Source organism: Nasonia vitripennis, chromosome 1, assembly GCF_009193385.2.
Source record: "Nasonia vitripennis strain AsymCx chromosome 1, Nvit_psr_1.1, whole genome shotgun sequence".
In the NCBI taxonomy this organism is placed as follows: Eukaryota; Metazoa; Arthropoda; class Insecta; order Hymenoptera; family Pteromalidae; genus Nasonia; species Nasonia vitripennis.
The window spans coordinates 4,629,663-4,644,049 of NC_045757.1; the positions used below are offsets into that span (position 1 = coordinate 4,629,663).

Sequence of the window (14,387 nt, forward strand, 5' to 3'; positions counted from 1 at the left end):
ATCACCTCCCGGTTAGCTCAAACATCCGCGTACGCTTACGAGTATAATATTATTCTTGGATCTACAAATAACGTCAGATATGAATGACGACCTTCCAGCGTCACTAAATTCTTTCTAACGTTTGTGAACCTCGCCTACTTTGTGAGCAAACAAATTAGCTGTTTTCGCCAGAATCAAGAGCAATTTACAACATCAGCGGCTTTTATTGATCCAGCTATATAATTGAAGGTGATAATGAGATTAAAGCGCTGATTCTTGTTTAACCTTTGTGTGCTTTCACCACTGAAGCTATAAGGTGTTGTGAGATAGTTGCGCCTGTCGAACGTTTCATTTCAGTGTGATAATTTTTTAAGGTGTCTAGCTAAGGATAATTCACTCTGCGAATCTTATACGTAAGTAATTAGACATCGCGTCGAATAGCTATTTTCGAAGTTGGAAATCACAGCGTTACAACAAGGCTATCGATGCAAAAACTAATTATAGACGACTTTTCAAAAAACTCTGACATTAGTCATGATCCATCTCGGACTCTATGTCCACACTCTCCGACAAAATGTCTGTAGACGAGGTGCTTTTGAACGAAGTTCAAAGTTTCTTATTGCCTAATGAAACCTTACCCGTTAACAGGATGCAACGCGAGACGGAAGCAGGTGCGACATGGATGTTTTGGAGAAAACGGCGGTACGTCATGGCACTGATGGGTTTCTGTGGATTCTTCATGTCGTACGTCCTCCGCGTGAACCTGAGCATCGCCATAGTCAAGATGTTGGCGAATCATACGATGGTCGATGACAACGGAACCGTCAGCTATGTAAGTGTTGTTGGATAAGACTGTAAGCAAGTCGATGAAAAATTTGAATTTTCCGCCGTTGAATGATCTATTTCTCTTAGTGTAGTATCGAGAATTTGACTGGGACTCGAGGCTTCAGGGTCACGTCCTCAGCTCGTTCTTCTACGGCTACATGTGCACTCCGTTGCTGGGCGGCTGGTTAGCCGCGCGAATCGGTGGAAAACGCGTCTTTGGTATTGGTATCGCCGCCACTTCTTTCTTCACTGTGTTGACACCTCCTATGACTCGGTACAGTGTTTATCTACTCATAGCTGTTCGGGTGATCGAGGGCCTTTTCGAGGTAAGTTTATACTGGGATCGAGTAGAGGTGGCATCACAAAATTTAATATTAAATTTTATAAATCTGAATAGGGTGTGACGTACCCAGCGATCAACGCACTGGTGGCCAACTGGGCTCCACCTCTGGAACGTTCACGGTTGGCGACGATCACGTTCGCGGGAAGTTTCTTAGGGACTGTACTCGCGATGCCAGTTTGTGGACTTATGGCCGAAAGATTAGGTTGGGCCAGTCTATTCTACGTCTTTGGATCCGTAGGCTTGATTTGGTACTTAATCTGGTGTATATTCATTAGAGATCGTCCAGAGGATGATCCGCGAATCAGCGAAGCTGAGCTGAAGTATATCCGAGATAGTCTTGGATCGGAAAGTGAACAATCGCAGGTAGATAGGGATTATGACACGCTGACAATAAACGCATTATTTTCATACCCTATTATGTTTCAGCACATAAGTCACCCATGGCGTCAGATGCTCCTGTCGCCTGTGGTCTGGGCTATCATCATTGCCCACTTCAGCGAGAACTGGGGCTTCTACACCATGATCACCCAGTTGCCGACCTTCATGAACGGTAATATATCACAAGAGTATAAGTACTGCATTTGCGTAAACTCAACTCTATTCATTGTTTATACGTGTATTTTTCATAGATGGTCTGGACTTCACATTGGAAACAGCTGGTTTTCTGTCGGCACTACCTTACCTACTTCTGTCTCTAGTAATGCTGGTGTCTGGTCAGTTAGCTGATTGGTTGCAAAGTCGGGGAACTCTTACCACGACTCAGGTGCGCAAACTCTTCAACTGCGGTGCTTTCGCTGCCCAGACGATTTTCATGGCAGCTACAGCCTATTACATGACACCCGTAATTGCGATAAGTTGTATCACTGCTGCCATCGGACTTGGAGGCTTTGCCTGGTCCGGGTTCAGGTGTGTTTTTCATTTCCATCGATATCGTTATATTCTAGAATATCTAGTAAAAGTTAACGTTTGAAATTAACCATCAGTGTCAATTATCTGGATATCGCGCCAAAACACGCAAGCGTGCTCTGGGGCATGGGCAACACTGTGGCGACGCTTCCTGGGATCCTCAGCCCTGTCATCACCGGTTATTTGGTTCCAAACAAGGTATACGACTCACGCCTTCGACTATTTAATTGCACGATGAAGAGACTAACGGTCGTTTACTTTCAGACTCCCGACGAGTGGCGTATCGTCTTCATTATAGCCAGTGTTATTTACCTGGTGGGTGCACTGATTTACGGAATCTTTACATCCGGTGAAGAACAGCCTTGGGCCAAAGACAACGATAAAGAGAATCGGTGTCGTTACGATAATCCAGCCGTGGAATTAGGCAACCCATGACGTGATAGTCGATAGTATTAATATTGAAATTTTAATTCGTACAAACTGTCGAGTGTCTGATATGCAATGTTCGCTGTTCTATTCAAGTTTGCGCTAGAATTATTTATAACTATCGAATAAGCATCAAAATTATATGGATTCGGATGCCGTTAGCTATAAAGTAACAAGTTACTGCGAGCTTGTTACAGTTTATCGTCGTAATTAATTCAGATCTACAGTCCATCCCGTTAATTTAATCGCGAAACTTAACTTCCTCGTTACTTTGCATACGACCCGTCGGTGTGCCATTAGGCGATAAAGACGTTTTCAAAACTTGTTGGTTAATAACGATAATGGTCGTCTATACTTGATCAAATGATTTTGAACACATCATAAGCTTTTCTGCTATTGATACTCGATAAATAAAAGCTTTGCTCGTATTCAATTGCTGATTTGGCCAATTATTTATCAAACTCGTACTAAATGAAATCCGACGCATTCGTTAATTGTAAAAATAATTTATTCAGTTACACCTACAACTAAAAGTCGTGCGCTTATTCTCGCGATTTGTCTCGTACATATGGAAAGCTGCAAGCGTGAACGTGTACAATATTTTAAAAAACAATAGGCTAACAATGAAAAATCAATAAATTAATAACAATACAAAGAATCATCCCTTACAAAATATCCTTTATAAAATCAAGGATTAAAATAAAAAAAAAGAATAAGCGTATGTAAGCTGCGCTTTGGTGGCCCTTGTTGCTTTCAACTTGGTATCATCGATGCAAAGCACCCCAACCGATTGTGTAGTTGCGCGAGGCTCGTCCCATCCTCCGAAGTCGACCTGCGAAAAGATAATAGACGGAGTTTTTGATCAAAAATCACCCCGAATAAGAACTTGAACTTGAACAAAATGTCAACTTCAATCCTTTTAAGAAAATCTGCTAACTATAAACTATAGTATATTTTTATACAAAAGAAAAAATGAAAATTCGTGTAGTAACCTAATACAAAACAAACAAAAATTGGTAAAATTGTATTCTTTTTATAACTAATTCAAGCATTTTCAAACCAAACAAAAAGCCATCTACTGTTCGACCTTCAGAAGACTGCACAGTTGAAAGTGTAGAACCTGAAAAATTGCTAAAATACGCTGATTATTTTAATTTTAATTCTGAAAGCACAAAATCTTGAATTAATATAACAGAGCCTCCCATAAACAATCCTTTGGTTTTTAGTACTTTTTCCAACCTCAATATCGTTTGTTTAATTTCGCTTTCTTCAATTTCCCCTTTGCTCTTCGTTCTCTTTACACTTGAATTTGTATCGACTCCTTCCTCAAAGGATTCTGGTGATTGTATTTATATCTGGACATAAGTTATTAGAGTCCAACGCATATTTAAAGAATCATTTCATAAGTCTAATATTAATTTGTATAGCAAATAATATTCACATATTCCTGAAACAGCTGATAAAAGTTAAGCCTGATTAAAAAGGATAAGAAACTTTGGAAATGACTTTTTATAAGTATTATAAAATTCAAATGTATTATTAGATCTACCAGGAAGGGTAACAACGATTAGAATAAAATTGAAAAAAAAAACAAGTTTGAATAATGTATTTAATTTTTTTTTTTGTATATTTGTGTACTTTTGACTAAAACAATTACATACAGTGCAGTTTACATTATAGCTTTGGTTAGTCCTTGTAATTTCTGCAAAGTTATATGAATAGGCCATATTTCAATGTGTTTGTCTTTCATTGTGTGAAAAAATTGTCCTCAAATATTGGAAGAAAAAAAAGAAGTAAACAACAAATAATCTACACGACATGAACAACGTATACGTTTATTCTGCGATAAAAGTGTTATAAAATGTTTTCTTTCCTCGGATTATAATATAATCTTCACGCAATGTAAAGTATAGACGTATAGACAATTCTCTCGCTTGAATAATAGTACTAATAATAGTAATAATAATAATCATAATCATAATCATAGTCATAATAATAAAAATAATAATAATTATCATACTCATAATCATAATAAAATTAAATTAATAATATAATAATAGTAATAATAATATAATAATAAGCATATTACAGTACTCCGACTTATATAAAATCAATAACGCAAGTTACAAGCATGCACTTAGGTGTACAAGATTAAAATTATTTGTATGCACTAGTATTAGTAATGGCGATTTTTACAATAATAATTTGATTACCTTTGACTTTACATTCAGAAACAAACGCCAAAAATCCACAAATAAGCCTTTTCGCGATTGACTTTGAATTTATCTCGTAGTTTGTGCAAAATAATGTATAGTCTTGTATAGTTGAGCAAAGTAGCGTGTGTGATTATAATATATACTTGACTTATCTATTGTTCCATCATTTTTTTACCTTCTCTTCATTCTCAGCAGGACTCTTTTCTGAATGTAAGTTCCAAAAGACACGTGCAAAATTTACAGACATTTATTATGATTAAAAATAAAAAATAATTTTTTTTTTTTATAAAGAGCGTGACACACGTGCGTCGACTTTATTACAATATTTAGCGTTTCCTCCCACATCTTTTCCATCATTGCGCAACAACAACGATCGTCGAACTCGACAAGACGCCACACAGTATAATATATACGACAGTGACAGCAAGAAACGAAGACATGTATATTAACGAGTACACCACGATAGACATTGCAGAAAAAAAATTGAGACGAAATTTCGTTTATCCCGTGTAACACGGAACACAAGAAAATAAGGACGGAACGTGCTTGGCTTTTTGTTTTTCAACTCTCACGAGCCACGGCTTGTCTTTGGCAGTTTCGTAACAGTTTTTCTACACCACGATTTTCAGAAAAACACAGTGGAAAATTCGCAACGCAGACGCACACACACATATATATGCTCTTTTTTGTTCTTCTCTTCAGCTTCTTCCCAGGTATATCGAGCCAAGCGCTTTTAACGTAAAACATTCTTCCACAACTTTTGTATATTTTTGTACACCTTGCCGTTAGTTTGTCGCTCGCCGCATGTATATAATAAGCGTGTCAAAGCCGGGACTTCGTCGTTTTCGATTATTATTTCAACCTATCTTTTGCACAATTAAAATTCACGCCTGTTAAAAGCTATCCCAGTTAAAAGTGTTAAAATCGCGTTTTATCACGGAGTAAAAGTAATTTCAAACGAACGGTAAGCGTCGACGCCCTTATACCTACATACGTGAAATACGACAGTACACGATATTGCATCTAATAAAAAGTATAAGCGTCGAAAATTCAAAATCAGTGCGTTGACATATTTTGTTCGCCGTCGACGATGACCTTCACTATAGGTATATGCCTAAGACTTAAAATTGCACCAAAGCATCGAGGGGGTGTAAAAACTGAGAACCATTTTAAAACCGCCAATAGACTTGAGACAAAAAACATTTAAAAGCACAACGTTTCCACACGTCCTCGACGCTATATATCTCGAACACGTACTTCCTTGCGTCGTCCGGCGCTCTTCGCATCGATTTTCCTTCTGCTGCGTCAGACAAAAACTGAACTTGGTACATGGGTGTTAGAACAGAACAAGGAAGCACGTATCTACGTGTGCATTGTGTGAGTGAGTGTATATGTATATGAGTTTATATAGCTATAACTATATAGTACGAGGTCGTCGCGTCTCAACGTGCGCACAACAGCTTTGACGCATTCGTCTTTTAATCCGGTCGATCGATGCCCGGTACACGCTAATTGCATATAATAATAATAATAATTATCATAATCGATATATATCAATAGCAGTTATAGTAGTTGTGTATAGTAGTAATTAATAATATAACCGTGTGGTTGCTTTCTCGTTCTTAGTTTCATTTTTTTTTGCTTGTTGCATATGTGTGCTAAACTTGAGTATATATATATACAGCGGTGCAGGAGTGTCTAAAGTAAAAAGTAGTCGTACATTGTGAATATACCTAGGCGAGACAGGCCACATTGCATTAGGATGTCGCCACCCCGAGCCGGGACTGCCGTACTGCAACAAACACGCCAAACACATGTTAGTTATATGTACAATAATTACACAGGTGGGCTGGGAAATAGCATAGGGTAACTTTATCCAACAGATTTCGAATCATCCACTAAACACTGTCGATAATAAGATTCAGATTCGAAATCCATTGAAAGTGCTTAGCAAACGTCGCTTTACCGATCGTCGGTAATTCGGTAAAGCGAGTTTTACTCGCATATGCAAAAAACAAAATCGCTTTGCCCCGTCGACTTGGATACTGTGCATACACACAGACACGTATGGTTTGATATGCGGAATAATCTTCGTTTTCGCAGAAATTCTTGAGACCGGACGCATTCGCCGCAACGTGGAAAGACATTTTTTGCCGGCATCCTTTGTCGCGATCGCAGCGCTTTGATTTCGACCCGACGTGATATTTGCATTTCCGCGTTACGCGACGTCGCGCCGAAAAAAAGATAGCGCCGCTCGTATTTCAAGAAAGGAGAAAGAGGTACGCGAGCTATTTTTTGCAGTAGAGAAAAAGCAGAAAGTCGAAGGTAACGTACGAGGAAGTGTTTCTAAATAAAATAACGCGACGAAGATTAAAGCTGTGTATGCATGTATATGCAGCTATGGATATCCTTCAAACGAGCCGTCGTTTAAATTTGAAAAGAAGCTGGATTTTGAGCAATTGGTAAAACGGAAATGAAAAAAATAAAATTTCGAACGATATCCATGTCGACGGAGAAGTTTGCCATTGGCAGGACATCACAAATAACAACAGAAAAAACTCTTGGTTGGGATGGAGAATCAAAAGGGTTTGTTGACATCCGTTGTTGTTAGTTCTTGGGAGGGAATTTTAGATTTGCATGGGTCGCAAATTCGTGCAATTGAGGTTCATTCGATAATCTTCATCGTTCATTAGATTTGATGTTTTGTAAAAATTTATACAAATTATCGAATAAACCTGCAACGCATGCAAACGATCGATCTCGCGTTGTGTATGAATTTGAAATAAATGACAGAGATTGATCGTTTTCAAAAAGATTAATACGCAAATCTCGCATATTAGACATCATAGTTAGTCGAATAAAATACTGTTAGACAAAGAAAAAACAGGAATTATTGTTAAGTCATCAGGCAACAAGAAACCAGTATCTGCAAAGCAAAAATCACTGTTAGTATACATTTGATTATTACATACGAGGTAATATTCGCTCACACGTCTCATTAAGAAACGAGTATATACTTTCATGCTTCGGGCAGTCGCTGCAAAGCAAAGATGTAACATACGTGTGTTTACGAATGAGTTTATGCTTGTCACGAGAAACGAATGAAAACATGAAATTTCACACTGAAAATGCAGCTCTTACAACGACAACAAAAAAATCACCTCTTCAGCAACGATGTCGCGCGATAGCGTTCAGCGCTAATTTCCGGCAGCGTTGGCTGCAATCAACCGGTCTGCCCGCGAAATTTAGAGTCTCGCGAGTAACGAGATAATAAGGGGGCACGCGAGAGCGCGAAATTAACGCGTCAGAAGAGGGAATCGCTCGCGTGCGCAATGTTACGGGGAAATTCCGATCGGATCAGCTGTGATGGTCGCGTGCGTTGGGTGACTGACTCGCTGATGAGAGTCTCGACTTAGTGGCGCCGATGCAATGATTTTATTTTTAAGAACTTGGAGGAGCGGCTGCATTTTCCATGTGTGTGTGTGTGTGTAACGTATTCGCAACGATTAGTTAGTATACAATAATGTAAGCAGTTTGTAATTTTCATGCTTGTTTCAGTCCAACGATTTTGAATTCCAGCGAAGAAGCAGTAAATAAGCAGACACAAAACACCATCAGAAGCGATTTTAGCGATGAAGCGTCGTGAGACAATAGCGCAACCTCCTCGAATCTTTGACTACTTGAAGAATCAGAAACAGCTAGAAATCGAGGAAGCCGTGCGAGGTATCTCTGCATCTCACGCGTTGTACCTTCACTTAATAAGGGCGGGTTTCCTGTGGTTCATGTTAAAGAATCGGAACTGCAGTCGCAACGTTAGGTCTTTCCGTACTGTTGGGAAAGAATAACAAAAAAGGCGTGAGTCGTGAATCCATTGCCGCTTGATTTTTTTCGTTCCAGGGTGTGCGCATTTATTACAGACAAGGGGTGGGGGTTGCGGTGAAGGAGGAAATTAGAGTCGAAGTTGTGGAGAATGTTTTACTTTCGTTTACTTTTTTTTACGAGAGTCTCAAAGTTGAAAGAAATTTATTTATGCAAGTTCGCATGTACTTCCAATTTTGAGACTTTCTAAGTGTGTTTCTAAACTACTGAGCCTATATGTAATTATTTAACGGTGGTCTCTCTGTGTATCTGAAAGAATATAGTCATTATGGCCCGAATCTCGTTCTGCTCTACACATATAAAGATCAAAGAAGGGAAAAGATCGTAACGGCTACAACATGTATACAGAGAGGTGTTACTTTTTTGCGAAGCGAGAACAGACGTGTACAGTTGCTCGTTTTACAGACGGCTGAAGCGAGTACAATAGTTTTTTATTGCTTTAGTTTAGAGAGTATACATAGAGTTTGTTCTGTTTTTAGTAGAGGCAGTGGTTTGGTGAGTTTGCTACTAGTGTTATGAAAGCGGATAGAGTCTGGTTGAACTGTGGAGACTGATGGCTTTTAGACTTGTTGGACCATTCTGAGAATACTGAAAATGTTCTGAATTACACGTGTACATCTGTTAACGGTATCGACATGAGATTTGGTTTCTATGCTATAACGATTACAAGACATTTAACGAATTTTTAATAACTTACGTATATACATAGAATATTTGCTGTTAACCACCGACATCTAAAACCTACAAACTAATCACGATTGAACGACAATAGTCTGACCCTCCTATATCTACTCACAGCCCCTGACTTGGGTCATTAAGCGCGATCAGTGGGAGCAACGGCTGGTGAAACAGGCCCCGGAGCTACACCTAGTGCAGCTCCTGGAGCCCCGCCACCGATGAAGCCACCAACGTTGCCACCTAGCGAAGCTGCTTCCAGCTCCTTTTGCTTCCGCAGTAGCACTTCCAGTCGGCAAACTACGTAATAATAATCCATCCCGATATTTAATAATTGCATTATTTGGTAAGTTGCTTTCTGAGACTGAAGATGTGTCGTGTGATACTGAACTAGAGTGACTGTGTTGATCCTCGACGGAGAGTATTTATTCTTGAAGAATAATTCTTAGGGATGTAGGGGAGAAGTATTAATTAATGAAAATTATGAATGAGGGGCAGTCAGTATAATCAGTAGTCGCCTTATTTTAAGGCTCGTTTCGATTAATCGTTTTCGAAAAATAATCTGGACAATACTACATGGTGATGTGCATAATGAAAGAGGCGAATGTACTCTTCGGATAAAGCAACAGCGTAAGCACAAAAAAGCGCGCTTCCCACTGAAAAACACGGTGTCAGATATCGGGTCAGTTTATTAACGACAGAAAAAAATTCGAAAAAGTAGGGGAAAAATCATTTGTAAGCCTACACAAGCGAAACAGAGGGACACAGAAAATCGTTTCTAATAAGTTGGGGTCAATGCTTTAGAATCTTTGAATCCGTACCAGTGTAATTAACGCTATACTCTCGGTTTTTGTTTCGCTTTACTGAAAAAAGGAAAGAAAATGCTGGTCTCAGTCAAAATTAACAGACGAAAAAACTAAGGAGCAAATCGTGTCACACGGGATTGGAAAAAATCGTTATACATAATTATATTCCTGGGTGAAATATAATAATATACATCTTTCTTTTCCGAGTAAATAACGTTAGAAAATTATCCGGTAAAACTGGGTTACGGAAAAAAAGCCGGACAGGAAAAAGAGTGAAACCAATGCACAGTTCGATATGGAAGTCGGATTATTCACTCGGCTTGTCGCGAAGGGTATTATAGTTACCTCGACGTCGCTATAAACTAAATAGAGTTTACGAGCGAGTACATAGCGGGATAGCATTTTTAGTTTTGGATGAATTGGTGAATTTGGCTGGAAAAGTGCTAGGTGAGACTACGAAGCGATTAATGAGAGCAAGCTTAGAAGCATTTGGTCATGTAATCCTCATTGTCCGCCATACAGTTGCTTCCATCTGGAGAAAAATGATAATTTTTACTGATCTGCAAGCGAAGTGACGTAAATGAAAATAAAATAAGCTATAGATAGATTGTGTTAGTGGTCCCGTGAGAGAAAATGTTATCTGAAAGTGATGAACAGTTCGAGTTATCTGAAAATAATAATTTTCATTAATATGCTCCGCACCCAATAATGTCCCTCAACCTTGTCATGGAAATGATCGATAATTTTGCTGCAAATAACTATTATTTTAAAATTAAGGGCCTTATACGTACTTAAAAAATGAAATAAAAATGTCAGTAGATTACTTATAATATAGTAGAAGTATGAAAAAAATGAACACGAATAACATGAAAATGCGATACTCACTCCTATCGATATTTCGCTGAAGGTGCGCTGCCACCCGATGTCTTGCGTCATTGAATTCGAGGTGTAGGCCAAGTCGAAGTAACGTGGGGTTCTGCTCTACGAGTTGTGTGATTTCCATTTCGATTTTGTTACCCAGCACTTGAGACCTCTGCAATTAGAAATACATAGTTAACAAGTGCTCAGATATGAAATTGATACTTTAAATTATACATAACATTAATAACGAAGTTGTTATTTAGCAAACCTGATTTGAGCATCTGAACTCCTCGATAGACTTGGTCTTGAGGAGGGCTCTGACAAGTTTCACTATCACAGGTGGGCTTATGAAATTTGTTTCAACGCTGCGAGAAAAAAAAGAGTATTGTTAAAATGACAATTTTCATGTATAGATTTTTTCGAAACCTAAAAGAAAATCGTAACTTACTTTAGTACTCGTAGAGTTGAATTCTTCTCCATGGCCTCGGCCAATCTCTGGGCAGTCTTGTCCGTTAGTCCCGTGTTTGTTAAACTGAGGGTTTCAAGATGTGTGTTACTCTCCAAAGCTTCGAATAATTGGAAGAACTTTTCGTCCGAAATATTCTGCAAATGATTGGAAATTAGTAATTTGTTTGATTCTATATACAAAGAATTTGTTCATAATTCTACTAACCTTAATATTATTCCAGTTGACATCAAGCAGCGAGTGATCGTCTTCGCGAACTCTCTTGATGGTTTCGTCAACGTCTGTATCATTAGGTGGCTCCATTGGATAAACTTTTGGCTGACTAGCCTTTGTCACACCATCCCATCCAAGCCCAACTGGTTGCCCAGAATTCAGTAGAGAAGCATGGTACTGATCCTGGTTCATCATAGAGTGAAAACCAAGAATAGCTAAAAAGTAAAATATAGAATATAGAATAAAATTAAATAAACATCAATCAATAAATTATGTAAACGAATTTTTACCTGCAAGATCAATAATTTCATCTTCACTGGCATTTGTCAAAGCTTGCTCATATTCATCACCAAGATCAATAGCAATCTGTTCATCTGCTTCTTTCTCCTTCAAGTTTTCTCTTACTGGAGGCACCCACTAGAAAAATCAATTATAATTAATACAGTGAATCGTTTTCAAAAAACTATATCATGCATAAAGTAAATAAGTAGTCTAGGTTTCATTGAACCCAACAGGTTAAAAGCAATTAGAAAAAAGCTTCACTCTAAAGCACCACCAGCATGCAAAGTGAAGACGGTCAATTTCATTATGTAAGAACAGGAAGTGTATTAAAGTGGATGTATTGACAGCTGCCTTAAGTTTTAAAGTTATTTCTGACAAATGAAATTAAAATAAATTGCTTGTAAAACTGTATTAGAATCTCTTGAATATGTAAAATTCAATCAATTTATAAATTAAAAGATTTTAGATCTAATAAATTTTATCCAGGGCTATATAAATAATGATATTTCTATTACTTCAGCCTTGAAAAACATAAATAAACTTGCTGTCAAGGGTATAAACACTATATTGACTAATCAAAATTAGTTGTTCATGGTTAGTTTCATATACTCTAACAATTATTATTATTACTCACTTTCTTCCCTCTAATAACACCTGGTACATAGGGCTTCAATTCAGGAATATCAGGTGTCTCCAAGGCTTGTTTGTTGATGTGCTCAATCAGCTTCTTGCGATTCAATGGACCAGTTGGGGTTTTGTCGCATTCGTAACTGCAGCGTTGTGACGGGGGCATGAAACTGTCCTATAAAATCAATATTTCCATTTAAAAACACACTCAGTGCCAAAAATTCCTCCCATAGTACTTAAAAATCTCTTTCAACACGACTATTAGCAAGACAATTTATTGTCTACCAAAGAATGCCATTCAACTTACATCAGGATCCACTTCTTTGGCGAGTATGTTGATTTCTTCTGGAGTAAGCTGAGCCAGAAGTTCATCAACATCCACGTCATCGTATTCACTCAGGTCCTTGCCATAAAGCTTTGCAGCTGTCGTCATGGTGGTTGTTTTTTTGGAGGCAGAGGTCTGAAAATGAAAAGAAATCGATTAATAACACTATTATTTAACACTGTGCATTTATCTGATTCTGATATCACTCTAACTACACTGAATTATTCAACTTGGCTTATGAGGAAGGTTCATTTGAATAACAAATGGTACTATCCAATTTAGTAATCAAAGTATTACCGTAATACCTTGACTCAATCAATGCATAATAAAGTTTTGTTTAAATATAACTTCTTTACTTCTAATCTTCTTCTTTGTCCTATTGAAATAATTAAATTCAAACTCAAATGCTTAATCTAAACAGATACATTTCATAAGTTTGATACACTTGATACACTCATTAAAAAAGGAGGCTCAACAAATGCCAAAAAAGGATGAACCAAATCTAAGCTGTACCAGAATATTCCTATCAACTGGCACAGTAGTATCTAACGCCAAAATTCACATCCAACAAATCACTCTCATCGCATACCTCAACCAAATCAGTCTTTTAATATCTTAGACCTCAGAATCTTTCCACAGAGCTCAGCGCTGCAAGCTGCATCAACCGAACCCCAGCAACTTCTAGAACACCGTCTCTCCTCTGCTCGCACAACCCAACCACTGACTCTCCTCTCGAGCAACAATCTCTCACACAGTAGTCAAGAGCGAAAAAAGGACCAAGTTCCACACAAGCACTTCGAAATCAATAAATCCCTCCTCTCTCATCGAGCCACAGGGTAAGAGTAAGAGAGATCTCGAGTGATCGACAACGAGATCCCGAGAGCAATAAGTAAACGCCTCGGGCAGCCGTCCAAATCGGCTGATGCCCTTTGGCCCGGATATGACACACACGGATCGATTTTCATTGACAACTCGCGGCGCCTGCAGCCAAAATGCCGCGTCGTTCCTCGCGATAAAGCGTCGTCCTCGGGCTCATCCTCTGATACTCACCCCAAGAGACGGCTGCTACGGACACCTCACCCACTGGATGCTCGGATACGCACTGATATAACTGACTGCTGCTGCAGCGGCGACGAGATAATATGCGGACGGACGCACTGACTGCACTGACTACTATATAATATCGTCTGTGTGTACCTACTGATGTGTTATAATGTGTTGCGTACGGCAGCGCCCTTCTCTCTCTCTCTCTCTCTCTCTCTCTCTTTCGCTCTCGCTCTTGGGTTCGGGTTATATATATGAGCCGTATGAGTAATGCCGAAGGAGACGAATCGAATACACAGTGTTGGTGGCCGGGAGTGAGGTTAGAAAGGGCTTCGCGAGTACGTGACTATTCACGCGACTGGTGACAGTCATTGTACCGATAGGTTGGTGGTGAGTTTGGAGGGTTTGAGAAAGAGTTTTTTCATGGGTTAAGAGAAAATTGCTGTTTTTTCGTGCGACCAGGTGTAGCATAAGGATTTGAGTGTCGTGCAATGCGATGTGGCGAGGGAAGTCC

General features: G+C 38.8%; 2 protein-coding genes across 28 annotated transcripts in view; one reads left to right on the forward strand and one right to left on the reverse strand.

The window, feature by feature from the left end:
- Positions 1–83: 83 nt before the first annotated feature.
- On the forward strand, positions 84–4,472 carry LOC100117942 (vesicular glutamate transporter 1). 4 transcript variants are annotated; one of them, XM_001602001.5, is made up of 8 exons: positions 84–392; positions 628–811; positions 897–1,130; positions 1,202–1,510; positions 1,574–1,697; positions 1,777–2,053; positions 2,131–2,251; positions 2,318–4,472. In XM_001602001.5, the coding sequence occupies exons 2-8, from the start codon at positions 629–631 to the stop codon at positions 2,486–2,488; spliced, it is 1,419 nt and encodes a 472-aa protein (XP_001602051.2). In that variant the 5' UTR covers positions 84–392; position 628; the 3' UTR covers positions 2,489–4,472. The 4 variants fall into 4 exon arrangements, with proteins under 4 accessions (XP_001602051.2, XP_016836493.1, XP_031777621.1 ...); XM_016981004.2 differs by lacking the exon at positions 84–392 and adding an exon at positions 440–555; XM_031921761.2 differs by lacking the exon at positions 84–392 and having other exon boundaries at positions 545–811.
- Positions 2,970–14,387, reverse strand: part of LOC100117977 (tropomodulin) — a 63,298-nt gene continuing 51,880 nt past the window's right edge. For 5 of the 24 annotated variants that reach the window (XM_031921763.2, XM_031921765.2, XM_032597366.1 and 2 more), the window contains 9 exons: positions 12,812–12,964; positions 12,512–12,679; positions 11,886–12,012; positions 11,590–11,810; positions 11,365–11,519; positions 11,185–11,281; positions 10,941–11,088; positions 9,371–9,549; positions 4,088–6,487 (listed from right to left, as the gene is read on the reverse strand). In XM_031921763.2, the coding sequence (XP_031777623.1) occupies positions 9,389–9,549; positions 10,941–11,088; positions 11,185–11,281; positions 11,365–11,519; positions 11,590–11,810; positions 11,886–12,012; positions 12,512–12,679; positions 12,812–12,964 (1,230 nt within the window). In that variant the 3' untranslated portion in view covers positions 4,088–6,487; positions 9,371–9,388. Of the gene's footprint in view, positions 3,312–4,087; positions 6,488–8,444; positions 8,524–9,370; positions 9,550–10,070; positions 10,113–10,400; positions 10,588–10,940; positions 11,089–11,184; positions 11,282–11,364; positions 11,520–11,589; positions 11,811–11,885; positions 12,013–12,511; positions 12,680–12,811; positions 12,965–13,418; positions 14,166–14,387 lie in introns of those variants that run through there. The other 19 variants (XM_032597378.1, XM_032597381.1, XM_032597380.1 and 16 more) reach the window with 14 other exon arrangements.

Bases quoted from the DNA above. Each gene is read 5' to 3' on its own strand.
- LOC100117942 (XM_031921761.2), top strand. From the start codon at position 554: ATGTCTGTAGACGAGGTGCTTTTGAACGAAGTTCAAAGTTTCTTATTG. The intron at 1,511-1,573 runs GTAGATAGGGAT...ATTATGTTTCAG, and splicing joins CGGAAAGTGAACAATCGCAG to CACATAAGTCACCCATGGCG. The intron at 1,698-1,776 runs GTAATATATCAC...TATTTTTCATAG, and splicing joins GTTGCCGACCTTCATGAACG to ATGGTCTGGACTTCACATTG.